We start from the raw sequence: 22,229 nt of genomic DNA, 5'->3' as shown, positions 1-22,229 counted from the left end.
TTTTTCAGAAAATGTGAAAAAAAACTATTTGAAAGAGAGAAACACCTAATGGGAAAAACCAAATTTTCTTTTAGAAGTACCTATGCAAATCCGCTCTATTGCTAATTTTACCGAAATTGTTTTTTAAACGAATTTTCATTATTTATCATTTATTATCACCTCAAAAGTGAGCTAAAAGTGAGTAAAATTCAAACAAATTCAAATGAAAAAAAGCTGTACAGCGGAGCGCACTTACTTCACCAAAAATCTCAAACAATCTAAAAATTTCACCCCGATTCTGGTGTCCTTTGAGAACATTAACCTCTTCTTCCCAAATTGCTCCAACGGGAGAACTACACAAAGTCTCTCCGACTATAAAATTGATATAAAAAGTGAGAAAAAAGAGAAGAGAAGGGACCACGGGATTCGGCGGGTGATAGTGATAAAGAGTGCGCCGGAGCACCACCGCCGCGGGCTCCGGCGGATGACATTTGTAAATTTCTCGCGGGATCCCGGATGAGATGACACGGGGAGGAAGGGGGGGAATGAGCAGGCGCCTCGTCTCGCCGGAGCCCAATGTTTTTAGAGCAATGGGCAGAGGGAAGGGAAGGGGAAGTTCGTTTTCCCTATTTATTAATAGATAAATTTAGTATAATTGAAATTCGAAAAACGGGGGGACGATGAGGTCAGAGCTATCAATGCAGCCGCGCTCTATTGATAAGCATGGCACAGTTTTTGCAATACGGTGAATATTCGAACTTATGTGCATGTTCACCGTGACGTAAAAAAGTGTCATTGTTATCATTAGAGCGCGGTTGCATTGGCAGCCCTGTCCCCCATCGTGGGTGGGGAGGGGAACCGAGTGATTTAACCCGTTTAAAACAACATGCAAATCAATATCGACATGTGGGTTATCAATCATCATACAAGCAATACATACAACGAGAAATACCTGGTGAAAAGAGTTAATACTGATCTGGGAGGGAGGGGTGAGAAGCAGGGATGTGAGGAACGGAAATTCGTAAATTCCATAATTTCCGAACTTTCCGAAACATCAAATAGTTTCGTGATACTGTCGAAAAAATAAAGTTTCGACAAGGATTTTCAAAAAAAAATTTCGCGGGCTGGAACACGCAAGCGCATGAAGTTGTGGGCGGAGCTTAAACTGCAAGCGGCGCGGTTCTTAATTTGGAAAAAAACAACTGGAATTAGAACCGCGTCGCTTAATTAAGCTTGCAGTTTAAGCTCCGCCCACAACTTCATGCGATTGCGTGTTCCAGTCAGCGAAATTTTTTTTTGAAAATCCTTGTCGAAACTTTATTTTTTCGACAGTAATAATAAAACTTCTGTGGAATCGAAAATTTGCTGCAAAACCAACGTGGACTGTGTCAAAAAGTCAAACCTGTGTCAAAAATCACAGAATTTTTCAGTTTTTTACTGCATTTTTACAGATTTTGACTATAAAAAACCTGAAAAACCGAGTTTCCGAAATTTCTGAAAAAAAATTCGGTAAAGTCCCGAATTCCGAAATTTCCGAGTCCCGCACAGCCCTGGTGAGAAGTGAAAAAAGTAAAAAAAAAAATTAAAAAATACTAAAAATTATTGAATAACAGTAGTGATTTGAGAGTGTTGTTGTAGTTGTTGTGTAGTGTTTCCATTAATAGTGTTTCCTTGAAGTTGAAGAAGAAGCGGAGCAATCGATGAGGGATGTTGAGATTTGACGAAAAATGGATGATGGAGTAGATCTCGAGATGACCACCGTTGGTTGACGTCTTTCACAATGCAGTGGTTGAGGAGATCACTCAGTTCGGGAGTCACCTGGGAGAGCAAAGTTAAAGGAGGACTGAAGTCATATTGTTTTTTAGTTCTCGATTATGATAATTCAGAAAATTCAACCGTTTTCTTGGAGCATATGCTAAAATCGCTCTAAACGCTACAATTCCGGTTCTTCTGACTCAAAATGAGCTTTGGTGGAAGAGTTTTTGCGCCTTGTAGTCCTCTTGGACAAAATTATTTCTCAATACCTTATTAGCAGCCCATGCCTTCTTACAACTGCGCCCACCGCAAACGAGAGAGTATCGACGAGAGACGCAGAGTTTTTCTGGCGCGAAACAGATTTTCACCATTCTTGATCTATTTTCGCATAATTTTCTTTCGGAAATTGGCAAATTTTAAATTAAAACTTGTGAAAATTGATCAAAAATGATGAAAATCTGTTTCCCGCCAGAAAAAAAAACCTCTGCGTTTCTCGCCGATACTCTCTCGTTTGCGGCGGGGCGCAGTTGTAACGAATTTGCTCTGCTATTATTTCCTTGCTTTTTTCAACAAACTTTCGCTTTTTTTCAATTTATATCGCAAAAAAGAAGGGAAACGAGAAATTGAGAAATAATTTTGTCCGAGAGGACTACACGGTGGAAAAAACTCGCGTGGAAAACTTCCACGAATGCTCATTTTGAGTCAGGAAAACGAGTTGTGGTGCGATTTTTAGCATATACTCCAAGAAAACGTTTAAAAGTGACAAACTGATGATAAAACTTTAGAAAAACCAGACAAAAAGTAAGGTTTTTGGATTAAAAATTGAAAAGTTTTGTGTAAATATGAGATTTTCGGCTGGATTTAAAATTATTACTGAAATATTGGTTTCCTATTATCACTGCACTATTCTTACAACAGCGCTCTACCGAGGATTCCGACGGAGCGCGGTTGTAAAGTTTGGGAACTTTAACCAAAAAAATCTCGAAACTAGCTGAAAAAGTGCCTAAAATTGTCAAGTATCATTCCATTTTTGTTTAAATTAGTGAAATTTTCAGATTTTCGCTAATTTTTGTCTGTAAAATGGATCGAAATATCAACTCCGAATCACCTTAGCATGCCGACTAAACCGTGCTTCCGGTTCATCTCGTATCCTTTTCATCGCTTGAAATGGTTGATCATTAAAGAACGGTGGTTCTCCTTCAACCATTTCTATCAACATCACTCCGAATGACCAGATATCCGCTCGAGTGTCATATGGCTCACGGGCGATCACTTCAGCCGCCGTCCAGTATGGAGTTCCGACGAGAGACCGTCGACGGGGAACTTCTTCCGATAGTTGACCACAGAAACCGAAATCTGTTAGTTTGACGGTTCCGTCTCGTTTTAGGAGAATCGAGTCACTTTTGATATCTCTGCAAAAAGTGAGAATTGCCGAAAATCTGTTTTTTCTCGAATTTCAGCCTTTTTCTAGCCTAACTCGGATTTTAGGTCTTCCCCGGATTTTGAAAAAATTTGAAAATCCTGGAAAGAAACAAGGGATTCGGTGATCTCTAAAAGTAAGGATTGACACAAAAATCACTTTTTCATTCTTCTTTTTTCTTCCCCGAATTTTGAAAATCTGGGGAAGAAAAAAGAAGCTGACCGAACTTTTACACCAGAGCTGTGCGGAATTCCTTCTTCCTTCTTCCTTCTTCCTTCTTCCGGGCATTTTTTCACTTCCTTCTTCCTTTTTCCTTCTTCCTTTTTTGAAATTTTATTCCTTCTTCCTTCTTCCTTCTTCCGTTGAAATTGTTCGCCACTTCCGACTTCCGTGTTAAAAGTTCACAAAAATTTTGTAATTTTCGACGGAATTTCAGCGGAGTTTTGGTGATTTTTAATGGATTTTTGTATGCAAAACAGCGCCAAAATTGGTTTTCAGGGATGGCTAGAAAATTTTTTCTTCAAATTTGTCATTTTCAAAATTTACTTCCGACTTCCGGGTTCGGACCCAACTTCCTTCTTCGTTCTTCCGGGCTTTTTTCACTTCCTTCTTCTTTCTTCCTTCTTCCTTTTTGAAAATTTTCGTTCCTTCTTCCTTTTTCCTTCTTCCTTTTTGAAAATGTTATTCCTTCTTCCTTCTTCCTTTTTTGAAAATTTTACTTCCGCACAGCTCTGTTTTACACCTATAGAAAATGCTCGGCCAGCACTGATTACTTTGAGTTTTTTTTCCTTTTCTGTCGGAAAACTTGCGTTTTATGGCAATAAAATACAGTTGTGGCCTAGGATCCGACAACTCGGCCATCATGATATTCCACCACTAAAATGACCTCACAGCTTGAAACGAGTGCTACCGTAATATTTTGAGGAGGAAACTTAGAAATTTGCTGAATTTTTCGATTTTCCAGCTATTTTTGCTTGAAAATCGAAAAAAATTCCAGCTGTGAGGTCATTCTAGTGGTGGAATATCACGCTGGCCGAGTTGTCGGATCGTAGGCCATTGACTGTCTTTTTTTTGCTATAAAACACGAGTTATTTGTCAGAAAACGAAAAAATTCAAACAGCGGTGGCCGAACTTTTTCTATAGGTGTAAAAGTTATGCCAACGTCTTTTTTCTTCCCCAGATTATCAGAATTCGGGGAAGAAAAAGAAGAATGAAAAAGAGATTTTTGAGTCAATCCTTACTTTTAGAGATGACCTATTTCAGAATCCACAACTTTCGATTCCGAATCTCTTTTTTCTTTCCAGGATTTTCGAAAAATTTTCAAAATCCGGGGAAAACCTAAAATCCGAGTTAGACCAGAAATCCGGAGAAGGCTAAAATTCAGATTTTCAACAGAGAAATAGTTTTACCAACCTATGAATAACTTTTCTGGCATGAAGAAAATCTAGAGCCCCGAGAACTTGACGAGAAATCGTTGCAATTTGTGGTTCAGTCATTCGAGTCGCCGTCACAATATCTGTTAGAGAGCCCCCTTCCATGAATTCCATCACAACCCAAAGCTCCTCATCAACTAGATGAGAAGAGAAGAATCGAACGATATTCGGATGTTGATATTGACGAAGAATCGAAACTTCATTGAATAAAAGTTCTCGTCTCTGTTGTTTCTTCAGATTCATTCGTTTCACCGCCACAATTTGTTTTGTGGAGATTTTATAGGCGGCGTCGACGACACCAGTGGATCCCTCGCCGATTTGTTTGTAGTCTGTGAGGTCAGAACGGGGATCATTGCTGTCGACGACGAATTTTAGAGCTTTTCGGAACTGAAATGAGGGAATTTTTGATGGGGAAAAGTCGGTTTTAGTAGGCGAAAAATGAGGATAATAACAGATTCTTTGAGGTTTTTGACTAAAAAAAAGAAGCAAATTTTTCTAAAAATCTCTACTTTTTCAGATTCTCAACAAAAATTGAGTGAAAAAGTCGGTTTTCGCGAGAAAAAATGCTGAAAATAACAGGTTTTGCTTATGATTTCAATTTAAATTTTGTTAAAAAAAAGAGGGTTTTGGCTGAAAAAAGATAGCAAATTTTGCTTTAAAAAAGCTGAAAATTGGGAAAAAACACTATAATTTTCGCTGAAAATATACAAATCTTGTAGTTTTTTCGCTAAAAATCCATTTTTCATGAGTTTTTGAAAAGAAAACCAGCGTTTTTAGCAGATTTTCTGATGAATTTGGAACTGAAAATTTGGAGTTTTTGATGTGAGAAATTCGAATTTCTTGGGAAAAAATGCTCAAAATTACAGAGTTTTCTGACGAATTTTGCGGAAAATGAGGTTTTTGGCTTAAAACAAAAGATTTTTCAAATCAAAACCAGCGATTTTCTAGTTTTTTGACCGATTTTTCAGGAGCAAATTATCTTTAAAAAAAGGGGTATTTAACTATTGAATTTCAACAAAAAATGACTGAAAATTCAAATTTTTCGAGAAACTTTTAATGTGAATTTCTAGTTTTAGAAGCTGAAAATTGGGAAAAACGCAATAATTTCTTGTTTTTTTCAACAAATTCAAGTTTTCAGTTGAAAAATTACATTTTTCTCGAATTTCTGAGACTTTCTAGCTGAAAATTTTCTTAAAATTCTCCATAAACGAACCTCCTCATCACTAACACCTTCTGTACACTTCGGTTGCCTACTAATCATTGGCGTCGTCAATCCCTTCGGAGCCATCGTTCTCGACGACGGTGGAGCCACAATCGTCGTGATTGATGGAGCCTGATGACGTGGCTGCTCCACTCCGAACGTCGTCTGCATTGAGGAAGGAGGTCTCTGATTGTTGTTTCTCAGTGGAAGCGGTGCATAATTCGGATCATTAAACGGGTATCCACGTTGACTGACAGGCGGAAGAGACGGGCGGAACGATGATTGTCGTGATGAGGAGACATTGACGATGGTTGGAGTAGACGATATTCGAAGGCTGTTACTTCTGGCGACACTAGGCATCGGAGAGTTTGGAATTCCGAAAGGAAGTGGTGAGTTGTATCTGGAAAAACTGAACTTATTGAATAAATTTTAGGAAAAATCTCTTTTTTTTCGAAAATTTTCAGATTTTTCGAAACAAACTACTCTAAAAACGCTCTAAAACCAGGTTTTTCAACTTTTTGACGGTCTGGCGCACCTCTGACGCATTTAAACTCAAATTATCGGCATTTTTGGACTGTCAGGCGTACCTTTGACGCGTTTTTTACTTTTTGACGGCCTGGCGCACCTCTGACGCATTTTGATGACATCAAACTCTAAATGTCGACATTTTTGGACTGTCAGGCGTATCTTTGACGCGTTTTCTACTTTTTTGACGGTCTGGCGCACCTCTGACGCATTTTGATGACGGCAAACTCAAATTATCGACATTTTTGGACTGTCAGGCGTACCTTTGACGCGTTTTCTACTTTTTGACGATCTGGCGCACCTCTGACGCATTTAAACTCAAATTATCGACATTTTTGGACTGTCAGGCGTACCTTTGACGCGTTTTCTACTTTTTGACGGTCTGGCGCACCTCTGACGCATTTTGATGACGCCAAACTCAAATTACCGACATTTTTGGACTGTCAGGCGTACCTTTGACGCGTTTTCTACTTCTTGACGGTCTGGCGCACCTCTGACGCATTTTGATGACGCCAAACTCTAATTATCGACATTTTTGACCTGTCAGGCGTACCTTTGTCGCGTTTTAAGAGCGAAATTGTCTGTCTGGCGCGCCTTTGATTCTCTTTTAAGTATTCTAATGGTTTGGCGCGCCTTTGACGCGTTTTTAGAGAGAAAGGAATATTTTCGGAAATTTTCAAGAAAAAATGGGGCCCGACCCGAAATTTTTTACAATTTTCACCTTGAAGACGGTCCACGAATAACGGTTTTCAGCTCGGCGACGTCTACAGGAGTGATGCAAGATGGATCGACCATTGGCTTGGGACGGGCGATGGAACGAGGTGGTCCCAGAAGTGCTTGCCATTGCTGGAAATGGAAAATTGGCGTTTTTTCAGCGAAAATGGCTGGAAATGTTGGATTTTTGAGATAGAAATTGGTAGGAAACACTGCATTTTTTGCTTAAAAAACTCAATTTTTGACATTTTCTTGAGAAAAATCATTCAAAATTCCACTTTTGCTTTGTTTTCAGCCATTTTTATCTGAAAAATTGAGTTTTTGAAGTAGAAATTGCTAGGAAACACTCAAAAATGAGGTTTTAAAGCTTTTTCATGGCAAATACGCTATAAATTCAAATTTTTCACAGATTTCGCTGTGAAAATTGAAATATATGGGTTTTCGCGTTTTTATAGTAAAAATGACTGGGAAAATTGGATTTTTTAGATAGAAATTGCTGGGAAACATTCAAAAATTGAATTTTTGAGCTTTTTTATTGGAAAATATGCTGAAATTTCAATTTTTCACAGATTTCGCTGTGAAAATCAATAAAAATCCTATTGTTGCATTGTTTTTTGCCATTTTCCTGTGAAAAATGAGATTTTTCCACCTACTTTCGGCAATCCCGTATACGAGCCGGTCCTCGCATCGAATCCCGCATGAATCCTGTGCTCGAAATTGCTCGGCGTCGAAATCTCCGACTTTTTCACTTTTCGGCGCAACGAGAACGTCCGATTCATTGCCTAATGTGCATAATTGGGTCTAGAAATTCCTTTTTTGATAAGATTGTGACGGAATTCTTGTGAGAGAAAAATAAGAAAATCGAGTGAGTGCGGAAAATCAATAAGATTATGGGTGGTGCGATGTGTAAAGAATCTCGATGATGCCGGCAGCGCAAACAGTTGAATCATAATAAAAAATGATTCCGGTTGGCGATTTTTTTCATATTTCCGATGACTTTTTTCTTTTTTTTTCAGAAAAAAGTGATAAAAGTGATAAGAAAAATGATAGAAACGGTGAGAAATCCTGATTTTAATGTAATTTCCTTGAAATTATGGTATTAATATGTAAAATATGAAGAATTTTTATTAGTGAAATGCAAGAGATCAATGAAACAATATGAGAACAACAACAAAATGAACAAATAGCAAAAAATGACTGAAAACTATAAAATTACCATTTAAATGTGGAATTTAGACTTTCTAGTAATTTTTATGTAAAAATTCACGAAATTTGAGTCTAAAAACCCCAAAATTCCATCAGAATCCACCAACATTCTATGACGTCTTCAGGTTCAAATCTCATTAAAAGTCAGTACGACACTCCGATATCCCGCCTGTGCGCACTGTTTAGCGTAAATCCACACCGGACTTTTTATTTACGGGAGGAATGATTTTTTCTGATTTTTGCAGATTTTCAGAGATTTTCAGCGTATTTTTTAAGAAAAAATATAAAAAACACGTAAAATGACAATTCTAGAGCATTGAATGTCAAAAAGTTATTCTAAAAAGTATTTCTAACAAATGAAAAACAAAACCGTCAAAACCGTCGCGTCTACAAAAACAAATGGCACTTGGAATCATGTAACTCTGGAAATTGTCAATTTTTATGATGAAGATTCGGTATGCGAAAATCCCCTTTACTCATACTTGTCAAGGCCCGGATCATTTGGCGCCAAAGTTGAAATTTCAAGTTTTTTCGATTTTTTTTTGAATTTTATCGCGAAAAAGTCAAATTTTTGACTATCATTCAGAATTAGACGAAAATCTGGAAATTCATCAGAAATGTGGACATTTTCGATGAAAAATTTAAAAAATTTAAAAAAATTTGTTCATTTTTTGAAGCGGGCTTTGACAAGCAGAGCTGAGCGGAAGAGTTGACGGAAGAAATCCTTAAATTGGCGGAGTAGCTTTTCTTTGGGACGGTAGGCAAAAGTGTTCAATAGATAAAATTTGCAGCATAAATTTGTCTATCGAATGGAAAAAACAAGACATGTAAATATTGAAAACTAAACGAGTTACAGTCAGTTTAAGCCTGTATTCCGCCTTCCGCCCTGAGACCATTAGGCTTAAACTGACTGTAACTCGTTTAGTTTTCAATATTTACATGTCTTGTTTTTTCCATTCGATAGACAAATTTATGCTGCAAATTTTATCTATTGAACACTTTTTGCTACCGTCCCAAAGAAAAGCTACTCCGCCAATTTAAGGATTTCTTCCGTCAACTCTTCCGCTCATGTCTGTTGACAAGTATGCCTTAACCTAAAACGAAAAACTTCCAGTTTTTCGACATGATGATGGCCACATGCCTCATGATACTATTCATCGGATGCGGGTTTTGGTTGATTTGTGCTTCTTGTCAATTGAGAAAAGAAGATGAGAATAGTTATCACTTGAATAAGGACTTCAAGAAGGATGAGGATGATCAGAGGTTGAAGGGTGGGAAGGAAGATGTGAGAATCCACGTGGAAGGGTGACGTGGTGGAAGTGGAGACTTGGAATCTCAAATCTCAAAAACTCGTTCAGAATACATATATTTATAAATATTTATATTATTTAACCGATTTTCTCCTCTTCACCATCACAAACTTATCAATTAGATGATCCTCCAAGTTGTAACTGAAATTGGTTCAAGTATGCAATCGCGCTCCACCGAAAAAACTTACTATTTCACTTCCTTTTCATCATGATCTACCTGCTCCACTTGCTCCTCTTGCTCCAAATCTTCCAATTCCTCGTATCTCAACTCGATCCTTCTATCCTTTCCCCGATTCACCCGATTCCAATAACCAGCTCGTGGCCCTGAAGGTAAATTAAGGAAAGTACAATAGAGCACATTTACTTACACCTATGACCATGATAATTGCTGTCTTGGAATCGCTTTTTCAAAAAAGTCACAATATTGGCAGGAGCTCTCAAAAAGTGATATGAAGCAATGGATCCCTGGTCCCTAGGCTCCGCCTCCTCATGTCTCAAAAAGTTGTGATAAGTCTGGCCTCGCACTGACTTCACAACTTTCTTCATATACTCATTGTTGTCATTCAAATAATGGAATTTCTTAATCGGATAGAACTCCTCGAAACGATCCCCACACAACCCATACAAATATACAGAGGTCATTCCAATGACTCTCTCCACTACAGTAACCCTCCACCCCTTATTCAGTTGGGTGAGTTCTTCCAAAAGATCCACTCCAATCGAATCTTCTGCTTCCCATCGTCGTTTTCTGTTCAGGGAATACAAGATGTTGGGTTGAAAGTCAGGGTACTCATGATGGAGAGATGGAATAGGAATGTAGGTAGATTTCAAGATAGAGGCACGGGTTTTCAGAGGATGAAGAACGTATTCAGCGAGGGCACTTCTGAGGCGGTCATTGTCGGGGGATGGTCTTCCATGTTTTCTCCTGAAAAAAGAAAAAAAAAGAAAGTAAAAAATGGAAAAACGGCATGTGGAATCGAACTTGGGCAATAATTTTCCAAAAGCGAGATTTCTACCATCTGCGCCAATCGAACACGTTTATCTGTAGTGTTCGGCAGTTTATAAAGAGAGCAAGTTTCGGAAAGGGGGGAGACACAGACGAAGTCCTATGGTTATGAAACTGAAAATGGTCAAACCTTGACCTGAAACTAGAAGAGGTTTCAAAAAGTGTTGTGGCCTGAACTAGCATGGCCTATCCTAGTGATCGCCTAACGCTGAGGTCATACGTGGTAAGAAGATCTGCCTACATAAGCCTAGAGAACTAGTAGTTTTCGGTTATTCCTTGTGTAAATAAAGGGGCATTTATACTCCACTCTCCTGCCACCTAACGATATAACAAAAAGTTACTAAAATTTTGCAAAAATTCAACAAAAACTCACCAATAATATATCTCCTCCTCATCCATCACCACACTCCTCTCTCCCTCAACAACCACCCTTTTTATTCATTTGTTGTTCAATATTTCACAATCAACCAAATAAATTTCGTGGTGTTTATCCACGTAATGTTTGTTTATTGACTCAAGTATTTTTATCTGGAAATCGAAACTTTGGTGAAAATTCTGAATTTGGAATTATGACAAGTGTCTGCTAACGAGTTTTAACAAATAATTTTTAACAGAGAGATGATATATGGAATGTGCAAGACAACGATTGATAGGCAATGTTGACTCAGTAAACTCTTAGAACGGAAAATAGAGAAAACGCATTTGGACTCATTTGGACTTATCTGGAAACCTTTCTACAGAAACTCCCTATGAGTAAACTGACCTTTCGACTTCTTGATAAGAATCTATTTCGTGTATGACTAAACAAATAGGTAACAACAAAACACGAATTTTATCTGTATCGGTTGCGAAATACTTAACAACAACAATGAATAAAAAGAGGCAGTTGTTCAGGGTTTCTGTCAGGCCATGGAGGAGGAGGATATCTACTATTGGTGAGTTTTTAATTTCTTGACAGTTATTAGAATTAGTTGCCACTTTAGGGTCTAACGGTAAAATGTATCAAATTCACCATGTTTGTATTCATATTTCTGCCAAGTTTCATAAAGATTGAGGATAAATTAACTGATATATCGCTTTAGTTATAAGAGTAAACTGTTGAGACAAGGTTAGCTTTCTCCGCCCCCTATTTCTTGACTTTAACATGCCATATCTCTCCTAGACACCGCTTTACAAAAATGTTATCAACTACTAAAATAGTCTACATGAAATTTCACGAATTTCAGTAGTTGAGAAAATTTTGATAGCGCTGATAGTTTTTGAGATATGACCTTCCGAATATATATTTTTTCCAGGAGTAAGCATAGCAGACCTTCTCCCAACCAAGATCATATAAGACATAGCCTCGCTGAATACGTTCTTCATCCTCTGAAAATCCGTGCCTCTATTTTGAAGTCCATCTACATTCCTATTCCATCTGATCATCTACAATCGGAGTACTCTGACTTTCAACCCAACATCTTGTATTCCCTGAATAGAAAACGACGATGGGAAGCAGAAGATTCGATTGGAGTGGATCTTTTGGAAGAGCTCACCCAACTGAATAAGGGGTGGAGGGTTACTGTAGTGGAGAGGAAGCAAGCGAGGAACTATGAGTTTCCACTTTGTTTTGCTGCTGCATTCTACTTGTATTCTCATTATTTTGAGGACTTGTATCCAGTTATGAAGTTTTGTTATTTGAAAGACAACAAGGAGTATAAGGAAAAATCTGTGAGGGGACAGGTGTATAAAAACTTTCTGGGGCAGATGAATAATTTCGAGGAGAGCGATGATGACCCCATTGCTTCATATAACTTTTTAAGACCTCCTGCCAATATTGTGACTCTGATGAAGAAACGATTTCAAAGCCGTGATTATAATAGTCGTGGTTGTGAGTAAATGCGCTCTTTTAAACTTTCGTTAAACTTTTTTTATCTTCAGGGCAACGAGATGGCTACTGGAATCGATTGGATCGTAAGAAGGATAGATATATCCAGTTGAGATACGAGGAATTGGAGAATTTGGATGGAGGAGTGTGGAATGACGGTTTAGATAATAATGTCGAGGAGGTAAAAGTGAAGTAGTGAGTTTTTTTGTTGATGGAGCGTGATTGTATTTTTGATTTCAGTTACAACTTGGAGGATCATCTTGTGGAGAAATTTGTGATGGTCAAAAAGCGGAGATCGGGGAAGAAAGGTTTGAGCAATTGATTCATCGGGTACATTACATGGATCTTAGTAAATAAATTGTAGTTTTGAAATAAACTTGTTTCATATCGGAAACTTATACAGTGACATGCAAAAGTATACGAACTTTGCCCGTTTTCAGTGGAAAATGACCAACTTTGAGAGTGGTTTATACGAGTTCTGATTGTAACACCCAGTATATTTTTAATGCGTCATACAGATCAAAAGTAGATCTTCATTTTTGTAGTTGACAACTTTTTTGTACAGACACTCCCTAGAGAGTTATGGCCATTTTAAAAGGAAAGCCTGAAAATGCACTATTTTGCACTGAAATGGGTCGATTTGGAGGAGAAATTACTTTGTCGATATGTAACTCTCTAGCGAATGTCCGTAAAAAAAAGTTGTCAACTGCAAAATTGAAGCTCTGCTTTTGATCTGTATGATACACTAAAAACCTACTAGATTTGAAAATCTGAATTAACATGACACACTCTTAAAGTTTGAATATTTCAACTGAAAACGGGCAATGTTCGCATCTTTCGCAAAGTACTGTATATCAGACAATTCATCAAGGATCACAAAATTGAATTCAGATAAAGCCGGAGTATGTCAAATACGTCTCACCCCAGACACCATCTTGTGTTTTGTCACATTCCCCCTCCGTACTCTTTTCCGTTCCTAAAGTCAACAGTCTCGGCTCTCGGTCAATCCCCCCGTTGGCACGGCACACTACTTTGTTTGACCAACTCAACCATTTACTTTACTCACTTCGGTCACTTACTTCTTATCGATTTTCTCTCTAAGAAAAATGAGTTCCTGGTTCTTCTTATCTGTCGTTGTTATCTCCATATTCTCAATATTACTGAGTATTTACGTGCATAAACCTGATTTCCCACCTCTGGAAATCGATCCGGATGACTATTGGAAATTGGATGACCCCAAGAAAGATGATGACCAAGTGTACTCGTTTTCGATTGATGTCAAGGAGGAGGAGTGAGTTTTAGTTTTATTTCGAGAAGCTGCTAAGTGTATTTTCAGAATTCAAAAGTTCAAAAATCACCTAAAATCTGAAAAATTCTTGCCAACCCTCCATGACACAACGTACGATACCTACCTCAACGAGCTGAAACAAGTGCTCCTCGGGTTCGATTGGAAGCAACATCAACACTTCCTTAACACCTTTAAGCAGTATAAAACTGAAATTGAAGGGCTGAAAATTCATTTTCTAAGAGTGTCTACGCCTCCGAAAGATAAGAAAACCAGAGTGGTACCTTTACTGATTCTTCATGGATTTCCAGGAAGCTTTTGGGATTTCTTTAAGGTAACCGACAAATGGATTTTAATATCCTTGATGCAAAATAATTTTAGGTCATCCCAATCCTAACTAATCCAACGCGACATGGATTCGACTTTGGTGTTGAGGAACCTATTCAATTTGATGTGATCGTTCCGAGTCTTCCTGGCTTCTTGTTCTCCGATAAACCAGCGAAACCTGGATTCGATGCGATCGCTACCGCCAGAATCCTCGGGAAACTTATGAATCGATTGGATCTTACTCAATATTTTGTGCATGGCACCGAGGGATACGGTAGTGATTTGGCGACTCTGTTGGCGTCTTTGTATCCGTTGAGAGTTGCTGGATTACATGTGTCGAATCCGTTTGTGAGACCCACGTTTTCTACTTTTACTCTGGCAAAATATGCGTGGAAGGCGATGGGAAAAGATGACGAGGAAAAGGGGGAAGAAAAGGATCCACATACGGATATGGCGGACTATTTCAAGCAGGACAAGTTTACATATCCAACGAATGCACAGGCTTTTGGTGAGTTAGAATTGTTGAATCTGGAATTTGACTCCAGAGTTGAAACCCAGACAATCCAGAGAACTGACTTAAAAACGTTGAATTCTGAATCTTGAGTCCTGAATTCGGAAACTTGGAAACCTGAATTATGACTCTGGAAGCCAGGATTTGAGGACTCGGAATGTTGAATAGAGAATTGAGCGTCTAGATTCAAGAGTTAAGAAATCTGAAAATCCAGAATCCAAGTTTTTGAGTTCTGAATTCTGAATCTCATATTCGAAATCTTTGTTGCTGAGGCCAGAAGTCAAAACCTAATGTTTGGAACTAAGGAATTTCTGTAATTTCAAATTCAGTCCCAACGTCTTAGAATCCTAAAATCTCAGAATATCAGAACCTGAAAATCTGAAAATATCAGAATTCGTTTAAAACTAAGAATCTTCAGTTTTCCATTGGCACGCCAGGCAGGGTGCTCCACCGATACTTCAAAACCGATTTGAATCGGTTATTGATAAGAAAATCGGTTGAAATATTCGTCGGTTTTTCAAAAACAAAAACCGATTTAAAACCGAACAAAAATCGGAAAAAATCAATTTTCTTCGATTTTGTTTTGAAAAAAAAACCGTTCGATTTCGGTTTTCATCGGTTTAGAAACCGGTTATTATGAATTCATTTTTATCTGTGCATGGGAAGACCGCGCCGCACTCGCGCGGCGGCCACGCCCACTCCCATTTTAACGCTGCGTTCCATTTTTGAACACTGTCGCAAAAAATGGGCGTGGCCGCCGCGCGAGTGCGGCGCGGTCTTCCTATGCACAGATAAAAATGAATTCATAATATAAAACCGATTATTCTTCGATTTTTACCGATTTTCATCGGTTTTTTTCTTAAAGTTCAAGTTCTACAGTAGTTTGTCACGTTTCTATCATATTTTGCACTGTTCTCAATTTAGATTTTATGTTAAAATTAATGATTTCTCATTTTTGTTCAAATTTTCTATAAAAATAGAAAAAACGTGTGACGTTATTGAAACGTGACAAACTACTGTAGAATTTGAACTTTCAGAAAAAACCGATGAAAATCGGTAAAAATCGGTAAAAATCGAAGAATAATCGGTTTTTTAACCGGTTTCTAAACCGATGAAAACCGAAACCGAACGGTTTTTTTTCAAAACAAAATCGAAGAAAATCGATTTCTTCCGATTTTTGTTCGGTTTTAAATCGGTTTTTGTTTTTGAAAAACCGGTTGAAATTAACCGATTGAAGAAACGATTTTCACCGGTTGAAAAGAACCGGTTTTTATTCGATTTTACCGCCGGTGGAGCACCCTGACGCCAGGCTTCTTACAACCGCGCTCTATCGAAACCAAAGAAAATTGTGTGCGAAATTAGGAGATTCAGAGAAAAAAGACATTTCTCAAGGAGCTTTCGGTGGAGCGCAGTTGTAAAAACTGTGTCGAGCTAATATCATGAGTTTAAATTTTCGACACTCAGAATTCTGAATTTTCAATTTTGAACACTCAGTTTCAATACGCCTTGGATCCTGTTTCTTTTTTCCTAGAAATTTGAATTAAATCCCCCTCCTTTTCCAGCCACCGCCTTCGCCAACTCCCCATCTGGAACCGCCAAATACATAGAATCCCGTTGGCGCCAACTCTCCACATTCTCCGCTTCCACCAACCTCAACGAACTCTTCACTCTCGACGAGATCTCCACTGAAATCTATCTCTACTGGCTGACACAAACTCTCCCATCTGCTCTGACCATTCTTGACAACAGCTACAACTACGAAACAGTCTGGTTGAGTTCTCAAGCCAGGGTCCCCACTGCAGTCAGCTACTCAAAACAGACACCTTGGAGGTGTTCCAGGGATCTTTTGGAAGATAGGTATCTGAACTTGACAAGAGTTTCAGAACTTCCAAAGGGTGGGATGTTTCATCACCTTCAGGATGGACATAAGATCGCTGAAGATATTTTTGCATTTGTTGAATTGGAATTGTTGAATAAGAAGTGATGTATTTATTAATTGAAAACAAATATTTTGAGATAAATATTATAAGAAATTTTGAGAAATGGTAAAATTTTTTGTTGTACAGAGTTGGCATATAAAAATGTGCTCTATTGAGAACCGAAATGTTCATCAGACGACACTAGAACATTTTTTTGACAACAATCATTGCAAGAACTAAACGATCAGGTTCTGTAGTGACAAAGATTGCAGCAGTTGTTCCATCGCATCTTCTAATCTCAGATCCTCCTCGTAATTTTATTTCTTGCGTTTTTCTGAAAAAAGCAATTTATATCACAAAAACAATACCACTCAAAAGTGTATTAAGTTTTGCATTTTTTCAATTGAAAATGCCCGACTTTGACAGTGTGTCATGGTAAAACTAACTGTCCCACAAAATAACTTTTTCTGGGGTCAAACAGATCAAAGGTAGATTTATATTTTTGTAGTTGACAACTTTTTTGTATTGGCACTCCCTAGAGAGTATGCTCATTTTAAGTGAACAGCTCAAAAATCGCACTATTTTGCACTTACGATTTGAGAGAGAAATTACTTTGTCGATATGTAACTGTCTAGGGAGTGTCCGTACAAAAAAGTTGTCAACTACAAAAATGGAGTACTACTCTTGGTCTGTCCGATCCCACTAAAAAAATTTGTGGGACAGTCTGTTGTACCATGACACACTCTCAAAGTTAGACATACGCAACTGAAAAAGGCGAATCATCTGAGCGGTACTGTATGTTCTGAAAAACCCACAGTTCAAAAGTCCGAATCGTCTCTGTACCGAAATTTTCATGAGGGACATCTAAAATTGTATCGACATCATCACGCTTTTCTATACCAGCCGTAAAACATTCTAGACCAATTTGTGATTTCATGCACATCCAATTCTTGAAAAACACAGTCAGCTCGTCACGTGTCAGCTTAGTATTTCGGATAAAAATTTCAGAAGCGTCGATCTCCAAAAGTTGGTTCAATTTTATCCATCCGCCGTTTTCAATATAGAGTTGACTCAAAAACTGAGGAATTTCGAATCGAAAGTTATCACTAACATTCGCAAAAATATTCAATGTAATTCTTATGTTCAAAGTGTTCAAAACGTATTTCACATCATCATCTCTCACTTTTTCACCATCAATGTCACAATGTCTTGTCCACGTTGTTTGAGAATTGACCCAGTCAGTTATCGCTTTGTTTTGACCTGGGAATGTGTCCAGATTGATTATAACCATGAGACCTCCATCAATGTTGAAAATTTCTTTTATATATTTGAACCATGATTTCACTTCTTCTAGAATATCTTTTCCAAAAACACAGATCGTCATAATTCTCATCGAATTTTGATAGTAGTCTTCTACTTCAGTTCTATTTCGATCCGCAGTTATTTCATATCTCCATATGTCCTCTGTTCCTGTGAAATCAATAGATGGTCGCTCACTGAATTCTATTCTATAGAAATATCTAGCATGCTTAGAATATAACTGCACGACGTTCTTAATTCTAGAATTTGCCATCGATAAGTTTAATCTGAGAAAAAAAACGCAGAATTGTGAAACGGAGATGAAACTTACATTTCAAAAGGGTTCATCATACTAACAATCTCTCGAATCACAAGTGTTGGCAAAAAAAGAAGCCGGAGGTTTTTTATGTTGTTCATCAAAGAAATGTTGAACGTAGGAAAGTCTCATACACGAATATGACAGATGTTTTGTGATGGAAGAGAGACGAGAGACGACAGGTGACGACGGCGAAACCTGATGACAGATGTATAATTGGTCTTTTCATCTACTGCCGATCAATCTTGTGCAACCTGGGTAATTGCTGGAGTTTAGCAGACTAGACATAGTCTCGCTGCTATGCGAATACAATAATCTGCTAGTTACATGCCAGATCTTAACAGATCTCAACAAATATCTTGTTTTATCCGATACCGGGTCTGGAAGTTTTTATGAGGGTGTGCTGAATCATCATTGCACTTTGATCAGATAAAAAGGAGGCTCTCTCGGCCTCCTTACAGTTTTCTATTTTTCGGGTAGTAGGATCACTGTAACAATAGACAAGGTCAACTCAGGTTAAGTTTTTTAAAGTTTTAAAAAGTTTTTCTTATAACACACAACAATTAAAACATTTTTATAACTGAGTGAACAGATTTTTTGCTGTAGATTGAACAATGTTCCCATCAATTTTTCAGTTTCCAATGACATCACAAATCGCACATGCTGAAAAAAATTGAAATGAACATTTGATGACCTCGGTCAAGTTCAGTAGGGCAAAATCACCAGATTATCGCCTTACTGATAGAAAACAACATTTTCACCTTGCTATACCAATATTGACTTCATGTCCGACTATCACTCTTGCCGTGTCAAAACTTTGAAACGATTCGAAATTTCGTTTGAATGTGAACATCTTCTTCAGCATTAATCTTTTCTCGCCAGACAGTCCTGTTATATTTACGAAACCTGTAAGCTCCACCCCTCGAATCTCGTTTTTGCTGAAACAGAATTTTAAAATAACCATGATGAAAGAAGGGCTTACGTATTGATGGAATAGTCATAGAAAAAATTGTAGTCCTCAATTTCGAATGACTTTACACACTTGTGACGTTTCACCTCTTTTGTAAACTTTTCTCTTAAAGTGCTCACGAAATGCTTCTCGGAATCTTCAGGATAGCCAGACGAGAGATTCTGGAACAAATTCTCTCAATTTTTGATGAACCACATTTTGGGATACCATATTCATACAAATACATGAGAACTCTGAGATTCCCTCAGATACACAGTTCCTCCATGTTGGTTGGACTATGAACGGGGTGCTGTTAAGTTTTTCGTTCGGGTTGATTAGTTCGATAAGCATGTTGTTGAAATGGAGAGATGAGAGGAGTCTGGAATTTGTTTTCACGGGCAAATTACCAACGTTGATAGTATCTACAGTACCGTATAGTAAGATAGGCAATTTGGCCTTTTTCAGTTGAAAATGACCGAATTTGAGAGGGCGTACTGGTTTTACCGACTGTCCCACAGAATAAATTATGTTTAAACCATACAGAACAAAGATATAGCTTCATTTTTGTTGTTGACAACTTTTTTGTAGCTTCTCTAGCTTTCGAGATATACAACTTCAAAGATAGGTGGCTGGAACGGTGAAATAAAAAAAAACCGCATTCAAATCAGACGTCTCCTTTTAAGCGCTAATATCTTGAAAACTAGAAAACCTACAAAACAATTGTCAAGTGCAAAAATAATTTACAGTACATTTTACACATTTTTTGAGTTCACAACTTTTTGATAGCTATTCACGCTTTTGAGATACTAGCTTTCAAAGAACCCTAAAAGGAGGAGAGAGCGCAGAAAAGCGAGAACGTCTGCTTTCTCTGCGTCTTTTACTCTCGCGCTTGCGCCAACCAAACGCCTTAGAAAATGAAGCTCTATTTACAATCTTCGTGTCACAAAAACAAAACTTTTCCCCCTAGAAACTGTAGCTTACCTATTGAAATTCATCTTCATGAAATAGTGCTTCCCGCTGTAAGTTTTCATAAACTTATCCGACAATCTCACTGCAAACAGTGGGTACTTGTCATTCTCGTTTGTGACATCCCTGAAATCAATACTTCAGAAAAAAAGGTAAACCAAAATCTCACTTATCAGATAAATCATAAGAAGTGACAATCAATGTAGTGTTCTCAAAAATCCGCGAGTGATTCAAAGTGGTGAGCATTTCACTGAAACAAACGAACAATTTTCGTTCAAATCTGACTGACTCACCTTAAGTCATGATCAATAGAACTTTTATGAGTACCGTAGTCATCTAGGAATAGTGTGGAGAACACTTTGGAGTTGCTGGTAGAGGAGAGGAAGGCGCTCATTTTTTCCAGTTGGTCGTTGACTAGTTTCTGTCCAAAAAAACATTCGAGACAAAGGATTTTTTACAAGTCATACCCTCCCATCCTTCAAACAAAAGTTCCCATCTATCAAAAATTGCGAGATGAAATTCCGATGATCCGTTGTATCGAAATCCGCTTCTATCAGATCTCGAATCTGTTGTGGTCCCGAAAAAAATGTGGTGAAATTGAACTCTTTCGCTTTTCGAAACACATTTTGTGTCTCACTATTAATCCCCAGTTGAAGGAGCAAGTCATTGAGAGGTTTTGGTTCTTTCTGGAAGTACTTGGAGGTAAGTTCCTAGGTTTTAAGAGGGAAGACTTACTTTGTTCATAATTTGTGCAAAGTTGAATTGATTATCCTTCATGAATTTTTTGCTCTGCGCCATTTTTTTCATAAAGAGTTTATGATTGATAGATGGGAGAAAGATGACGGCAATTGACTCGGGGTGCGGGTTCTGAAAATCTCAATGTAAAAAACGCGCTCTGCTGATATCATACATTTGGAATCATTGCAAAGTTAACAAATGGCTTTAGGAATTCCACGATTCCATTTCGAACGCATGAGAAGGCAAAGTTGTAGAATGACACTTTGACAGGGGTGTCTTTTTGGATCTATAATATAAGAAAATCTAAATGTAAGTTTCGATAGATCAAAAAAAAGTTACCTCAAAAGACTGCTCCGACAAGCCACTATGTTTGTAGTAGGTGCATCCAAAAATATATTTAGTTATGTACAGTATGCTAGGGTTACTGTACTCACTTGATAGAATCCGTGGGTGAGTCTATATTTGGTCTGGATCGGAACGTGAGGATTCCATCGGAAGTTAGATTGATATTTTTGTTCAACTCGTTTAGTACGCAGCTGCTTCTGAAAATCGTGAGCTGACATTACTAAAAAAGCTAAAAAATTTGAGGATTTTGAATCTGGGCTTAAATTTTTTCTAGTGTCAAAACGACCTGAATATCGATAATCCTAAAAGATTATGTATCTATGTCAATTTTTATTTTAAACAAAAGTTGAATACAGATTCAGAATCCTCACGTCATCTACTTTCATACCACATAAATTTCGTATGTATTGGCATGGCCGGAAAGCTGAAAATGTGGGGATTCTGAATCTGGTATCGAAATTTTTCTAGGATCAAAGTTGATCGATACGGTACACATCAAGAAAATATGAAAATAAATTCCGAGTCTTCAGAAAAAAAAACCCACCTCCCACCATGTTTCTCAGTTTTTTCATCCTGCAATCCATAGCTCTCATCGTCCTCGTTTGGTACAAATATATAGGGTAACTTGCATGCATTTGTCAGAAGTTCTCTGATTTCTAAAATACATTCCTTCAAAAAATAAAATGAATACCATAAACGAAAACTCACCAACCAACGAGTAAACAAACTCCGGCTTATAATCATTGCCTCCGTGGAAATTAAACTCATTTTTAGTTTTTGGCTTATGACTAATTATCACAGTGATTACCAGTAAGAAAAAGGTAAACATCATCAAAATCATACTGCTTGGGAATATACTTTGTTTATGTCTCATATTGAAAGACATGGTTGGTCAAGGAAAATAAACGAATCTACATTTCTGTGGTGTGGACATCTCCAAGCGGGGGATGCGAACTAGTTTATGTGACAAGTATGGAGAGACTAGATCTGGTTAGTTGATAGAGGGAAAAAGGAAGAGAGTGAAGAAGGAGGAGATAATGAAACTATAAACTTTTGTAATGAAGACACTTTCTGTATAATTTTCTCGTGTTAAGTGATGTGTGAGTAAGCATCAACTCGCTTGGAATATACAGTACTGGGCAAAAAAACAAACTTTAG

General features: G+C 37.8%; 7 protein-coding genes across 7 annotated transcripts; 3 read left to right on the top strand and 4 right to left on the bottom strand.

Moving 5' to 3' along the window:
* Positions 1-1,578: 1,578 nt before the first annotated feature.
* GCK72_016526 (uncharacterized protein) lies at positions 1,579-7,806 on the bottom strand (the record flags this gene model as incomplete). The annotated part of the gene is made up of 6 exons (XM_053731548.1): positions 1,579-1,797; positions 2,843-3,146; positions 4,568-4,974; positions 5,801-6,188; positions 7,035-7,159; positions 7,681-7,806. The coding sequence occupies 6 exons, from the start codon at positions 7,804-7,806 to the stop codon at positions 1,579-1,581; spliced, it is 1,569 nt and encodes a 522-aa protein (XP_053580461.1).
* A 783-nt stretch (positions 7,807-8,589) lies between these two features.
* On the top strand, positions 8,590-9,542 carry GCK72_016525 (uncharacterized protein; the record flags this gene model as incomplete). Its single annotated transcript, XM_053731547.1, has 2 exons — positions 8,590-8,688; positions 9,348-9,542. 2 exons carry the CDS (start codon positions 8,590-8,592, stop codon positions 9,540-9,542), a joined length of 294 nt encoding a protein of 97 aa, XP_053580460.1.
* A 75-nt stretch (positions 9,543-9,617) lies between these two features.
* Positions 9,618-10,948, bottom strand: GCK72_016524 (uncharacterized protein; the record flags this gene model as incomplete). The annotated part of the gene is made up of 4 exons (XM_053731546.1): positions 9,618-9,684; positions 9,732-9,867; positions 9,912-10,468; positions 10,923-10,948. 4 exons carry the CDS (start codon positions 10,946-10,948, stop codon positions 9,618-9,620), a joined length of 786 nt encoding a protein of 261 aa, XP_053580459.1.
* A 510-nt stretch (positions 10,949-11,458) lies between these two features.
* On the top strand, positions 11,459-12,738 carry GCK72_016523 (uncharacterized protein; the record flags this gene model as incomplete). The annotated part of the gene is made up of 4 exons (XM_003095673.2): positions 11,459-11,484; positions 11,845-12,419; positions 12,470-12,611; positions 12,657-12,738. 4 exons carry the CDS (start codon positions 11,459-11,461, stop codon positions 12,736-12,738), a joined length of 825 nt encoding a protein of 274 aa, XP_003095721.2.
* Positions 12,739-13,522: 784 nt separating this feature from the next.
* Positions 13,523-16,523, top strand: GCK72_016522 (uncharacterized protein; the record flags this gene model as incomplete). The annotated part of the gene is made up of 4 exons (XM_003095692.2): positions 13,523-13,707; positions 13,753-14,035; positions 14,083-14,536; positions 16,102-16,523. 4 exons carry the CDS (start codon positions 13,523-13,525, stop codon positions 16,521-16,523), a joined length of 1,344 nt encoding a protein of 447 aa, XP_003095740.2.
* Positions 16,524-16,659: 136 nt separating this feature from the next.
* On the bottom strand, positions 16,660-18,108 carry GCK72_016521 (uncharacterized protein; the record flags this gene model as incomplete). The annotated part of the gene is made up of 3 exons (XM_003095684.2): positions 16,660-16,792; positions 17,274-18,044; positions 18,089-18,108. The coding sequence occupies 3 exons, from the start codon at positions 18,106-18,108 to the stop codon at positions 16,660-16,662; spliced, it is 924 nt and encodes a 307-aa protein (XP_003095732.2).
* A 722-nt stretch (positions 18,109-18,830) lies between these two features.
* On the bottom strand, positions 18,831-21,289 carry GCK72_016520 (uncharacterized protein; the record flags this gene model as incomplete). Its single annotated transcript, XM_053731545.1, has 10 exons — positions 18,831-19,011; positions 19,056-19,204; positions 19,251-19,401; positions 20,004-20,114; positions 20,158-20,238; positions 20,282-20,409; positions 20,456-20,674; positions 20,724-20,855; positions 20,899-21,012; positions 21,161-21,289. The coding sequence occupies 10 exons, from the start codon at positions 21,287-21,289 to the stop codon at positions 18,831-18,833; spliced, it is 1,395 nt and encodes a 464-aa protein (XP_053580458.1).
* Between the last annotated feature and the right edge of the window lie 940 nt (positions 21,290-22,229).

This window comes from Caenorhabditis remanei, chromosome V (assembly GCF_010183535.1).
Source record: "Caenorhabditis remanei strain PX506 chromosome V, whole genome shotgun sequence".
Lineage (NCBI taxonomy): Eukaryota > Metazoa > Nematoda > Chromadorea > Rhabditida > Rhabditidae > Caenorhabditis > Caenorhabditis remanei.
Note: the sequence above shows the minus strand (reverse complement) of the source record. Positions and strands in the feature narration are given on the sequence as shown.